General features: G+C 39.7%; 1 protein-coding gene across 1 annotated transcript; it reads right to left on the bottom strand.

The window, feature by feature from the left end:
• Positions 1–2,194: 2,194 nt before the first annotated feature.
• On the bottom strand, positions 2,195–4,749 carry LOC149153881 (beta-fructofuranosidase, cell wall isozyme-like). Its single transcript, XM_089443958.1, has 7 exons — positions 4,560–4,749; positions 4,416–4,424; positions 3,329–4,194; positions 3,078–3,245; positions 2,697–2,935; positions 2,479–2,569; positions 2,195–2,386 (listed from the first exon to the last, which is right to left on the bottom strand). The coding sequence occupies exons 1-7, from the start codon at positions 4,747–4,749 to the stop codon at positions 2,195–2,197; spliced, it is 1,755 nt and encodes a 584-aa protein (XP_089300084.1).
• Between the last annotated feature and the right edge of the window lie 370 nt (positions 4,750–5,119).

The following is a 5,119-nucleotide window of genomic DNA, read 5'->3' as shown; positions in this document are numbered from 1 at the left end:
ATTGTTGCTTATTTGTTTCTTACTATTATTATTAATATTATTTGGGTCCAATCGGTGAATGGTTGGGGATATCACATTCACAATTTTGATAGTCATGAAATCCTCCTCATATACAAATACAAATGACACTCATAGTATATAGTGCCTAAATCGACCTTTTGAGGCTCAAGCACAATGAAACATGCTTGGAACTAAGATACATGAACTCTCTAGGATTATCCAACTCAAAGGCCATCAACAAAATCTCAAATCACCACATCAGAAAATGAACATTGTTAAGCGGTATTACACACCATGGATTATAAAAATGGTCGACAGACACTAAAATTGAGGACCCCATGCCTTGAAAGGTTTTACTGAAGTTTGAGGGTCATAAATGAGGCTTCAAACCACAAAACATGAACATTTTGGGGGATCTTACACCTCTCACTATGATAATATTATCGTTAGGATGTATTGCACACCATATAGATGCTTGATTGGGTTGATGACAAAATATAAGATGATCACAATCACTATGTCATTATTGTAAAATATAAGACTAGCAGGAGACCACTATATCACTATGGCACAATTACATTAAAATTGTGATTCATAAGTCATAATTTCAACATTGAAACATCAAATCTAAATAGAGAAACATCCACATCCACATCCACATCAAAATCTAAATAGAGTAACAAAACAATATTTTTCATGCAAATGTAGAATTGTTTTTTCTTTGAGTGAAAAGAAAAGGGTTTGAATCTGAACACAATGCATTTTTTTATATACAAATAATGCATATACGTTGTAACAAATATGTAATATGCTTGACAACAAAACTCACAACCTTGATGGTCATGAACTCCTCCTCATATAGAAATGCCACTCATAGTATATAGTCCCTAAATATACCCTTTGATGCTCAAGCACAATGAAGCATGCTTGGAACTAGGACACATGGACTCTCTGAAATTCTCCAACTCAAAGGCCATCAACATGATCTCAAATCACAAAATGGGAAAATGAACATTGTTAAGTGGAATTCTTCAACTTGAAAATGATGAGTGAGGCCTCAAAACCATGGAAAATTTTAGGGGCTAATATTCACAAGTGGGCTAATTTTCCATCGTTTAAAAAAAAAAGATCCTTCGGTTGTAGGTCCATAAATGAGGCATCAAACTACAACACGTGGCTATTGTAGGGAATCTTTAGCCCCCCATTATGAATAGCATGCCACTAGGAGGTAGCGTGCACCACATATATTTATCAAGGCCATGACAATGGTAGAGGGATGAAATCAATGGCCTTAGGCCTTGATTGAGGATTCATGGCGTTGACATCCAGGGAAACGGCGTAAAACCACCACACATGGCCAACGTATGGCGTCTTTGGGCTTCAATCAGAAGTAAGTAAGAACGAGTGGGAGGTATTTCAGAGCATAGATAGGTAAGAAGACCTTCATAATAGTGGGTCAGAGATGAAATAAATGGACATAAGACCTAAAAGATACCTCTCAATATTAATGGCCATGGAAGAGTTATGAAACCACCACACATGAGAATTTTGAGAAAAAGAAATATGGATGAAACTAGTCTCCTACCACAAACTAATTTAAAGACCATGACATTTTTGAGAGGATAAAATCAAGGGCATAACGATTACACTAATGCCTTTTAGACTTGGAGACCATAAATAAGTTCTCAAACTAACACATTTAACCCTTATACATTACCTAATATATAAGACTAAATGTAGAAAAATATATCATTGTTGCAAAATGAAACAACCACTATATCATTATATTATCGCTAGATCATCATTGTGACCCATAAGCCATAAATCGTAATTATAATCCACATGAAAACACCAAATCCAAATCATAATTATAATCCACATAAAAACACCAAATCCACATCATAAATCATATTATAATCCACATGAAAACACCATAAATCATAATTATAATCCACATGAACACACCATATCGAGCTGGAAACATCCACATCACGATTCAGTATGCCATGCCATGCAGACGATGATATCATTGACTGCCCTAAAACATTATTTATTTTAAAAATTCTGATCATGTAACATAGGTCGGTAATATAAGAAAACTGTGATCACACAATCACAAGCCAAGGCCAGGCGGTTGCACTAAGGTGAATTTGGCCCAACTCTTGACAGAGAAACAACCACATCACAATTCACTTCACTTGGATTGGTATACTTGGGTGGCAGTTTTCATATGCCAGGCGGAGAGTCGACGGAGGAGGAGGGGCGATTTGTTATAATTAAAGACGAAGAGATGAGCTTTCTCATTAACCGCCATCATCGGATAACTCCTCGACGTAATGCATGTTCTCCCTCCCTCTGCAAAACTCTCCACGATTGAGTGATCAACCTGCGCACACATGAATAGTAATCAATCCCTCCACTCCAATTCCATTAATGCTAACCTCAGCTTTGATTGAAAATTGGCTACACAGTTCTTACCAATACTCTAAGCGATAGCGACCGTTGGTGGGGCGTCACGCTCACAAATCCTCCATAGCTCGTCTTATCCACATCCAGTTGCAGCGTGGACCTGACCTCAGCACATTATATTTTCATTCAAATTACAATTACAATTAAGTGAAATTTGTTATTAAATATACGCCTGATCAGTTAATATATGATCAATAATTTTGATATTAAATATAGGCCCGCTGCACCTGCTCTGATCCACGCACAAGACCACCTTTCTGTGGACATTGCCATGAAGTCTGCCCTTGAAAATCTTGAAGAAGACAGCGCTCCTCTCTTTGAGATCATCAGATGCCAACACCATCAACCCGAATCCCCTCGTATTGTTGTTTCCCTCGCGACTGCACAAGCTTTGAGCTGTCATTCCCTCCAACTCCTCCACTGTTTCATAGTCGCCTCCCAACTCAAACTCTACCTCCACGTCCACCTGCAATGCAATGCAATCACGTATGCATATAGTGTGCTTATATTCATCGCATTCTTCAATGCAATCCGACACACATACATATATCCATTCTTATAATCTTAACAATATCTAATTAGATATTAATTTTCGTAATGTCTATTACCTGCGCCGCTCCTGAGTTGAATCCCTCCACCTTCATTACCGATTCTCTTTCCAAAACAACGTGGTCCTTCCTTATATTATGCTCGCGCAAAGATTCAAGCTCTGACACTGGCCACTGAACTAGGCTTCTCCTGGTAAGAGGATCAAGCCGCACAACCCTAGGAATCGCCTGCACATCAAACAGCACCTAGTATTATGATGCACCAAGCAGAAACAGAGTAGATCAGGTAAGAATTAGGATAATATAGATACCTGAAGGGAAGCCCATCCTTTGTTGAGGTCATCCGCCAAGCTGTCGGATTCGTTGATCCAACCCCACAGAATCCTACGGGACTTGTTATCGTCGAAAAAGGTCTTGGACGCATAAAATTTACCGTGGTCATACCTAAGACCATTGGGGCCCTCGACAGATCCATTGTCGGGGAGATATCTGTCCAACTGAGGCAAGTAATGGCCCACTGTATAGTAGTCCACTTTGGTATTGTCTAAACTGTTCTTGAGAACGTGCTTCACAGAGGGACCCGTGCTTGAGGTGTCAAGGCCATGGCTGCCATAGAGGGACACCGGGTAGAAATCCGGGCACTCCCACATTCCAGTATGCCTGGCCGAGTGCAGCGGATGTTTGGCTTTCACCCATTTAACGAAATCTTTGCTTCTGTACAGCAATGTCATTCCCACTTTATTCTTATCCCTTTTGCCGCCCACCAGGACTCGCCATCTTTGGTCTGATCCCAACCATGCCGTCGTTGGATCTCTAAAGGAACTGGCGTTGATGCCAATAGGCAGCATGATGGGATTCTGCGGGATCTTCTTCCACTCCCGCAGCAAAGGATCCGATGGGTCCTTGGGAACAGCCATGGCTTGAACTTGTTCCGAGGCATTGATGCATCCTGTGTATAAGATTACGGGAGGGCTCCCTTTGTGTAGGAAAGTGGCAGATCCAGACCAGGCTCCATTGGCATCATACCATTCATCAGGGTATATAGTTGCATCAGCCAAGTGTACCCAATTTACCAGATCTCTTGAAACTGCATGCCCCCACATGATGAGTCCCCACACAACCGACTTGGGATTATATTGGTAGAACAGATGATAGTAGCCCTTGTAGAACAATGGCGCTGCGATTCAAAATCATTACAGTGCAAGTTATTTAATTATCTGTCACATAAAATCCTCTTCCTGGCATCTACAGCAGATCATGCATATTAAGCCTGCTCTAATCCACACTTGCTTCCCAAGGCAAAGGACACACATTTTCATTACATCCTAGGTAAAATAGTAGCTTGTTCAGGGAAAACGCAGCTTTCACGTCATTTTGAAATTCATTTCTTATACTCACCATTTGGGTCTTCAGAGTAATTTGCCGCAACGCCCATCACGCACGCACAATCAGACACATTAGTGACAGGAAATCCCAAGTTCATGATTAAAATTTCTGCAGATGGAAAAAATAAAAACATACAAAACAAATAAAATTATATACCATTCATCCAATGTTTAACGGGCTGAAAATGATACGCTGTTCTATAAGTTTCTCTGGGCGCCAAGGAACTGGATTTTGATACTCTGAGAGTCGACAAAGTAGCTTCATCCCACTCATGATGAGAAGCTTGCAAAACACGAATGAGTAAAACCAAAAGGAATGGGCAAAGTAGTGAATAACCCTTCCCCATTGCCATGAACCTGTTGGGTATTTTTCTTTAAATGGGGAAAATACCAAAAACCAAATATTCAAACACACAGAGGCAATGCTCTGTTTTACCTCTACAGGATTTGCTCCAGGATCTTTTATGCACAGAAGACTTTAAAAAAAAATTCACTCAGAGAATCAGAGTATTTCACCATAAGAAATTTCTATTCATTTAAAACCAATACAAACTTCATCCTCTTTTACTGAGAGGGATTTACCACTCTAAAATTGTTTTCATATTCACTGCTGTGAAAAACAACTTACTGCTGTAACAAAAGTTTACATGAGCTTACTGCTGTAAAACAAAATTTACATTCACTGGTGTGAAACACTTTTACATGCTGCTGTAAAAA

Source organism: Pinus tabuliformis, chromosome 9, assembly GCF_031772625.1.
Source record: "Pinus tabuliformis cultivar Carrire ecotype Pingquan chromosome 9, CPIR1, whole genome shotgun sequence".
Lineage (NCBI taxonomy): Eukaryota > Viridiplantae > Streptophyta > Pinopsida > Pinales > Pinaceae > Pinus > Pinus tabuliformis.
Note: the sequence above shows the minus strand (reverse complement) of the source record. Positions and strands in the feature narration are given on the sequence as shown.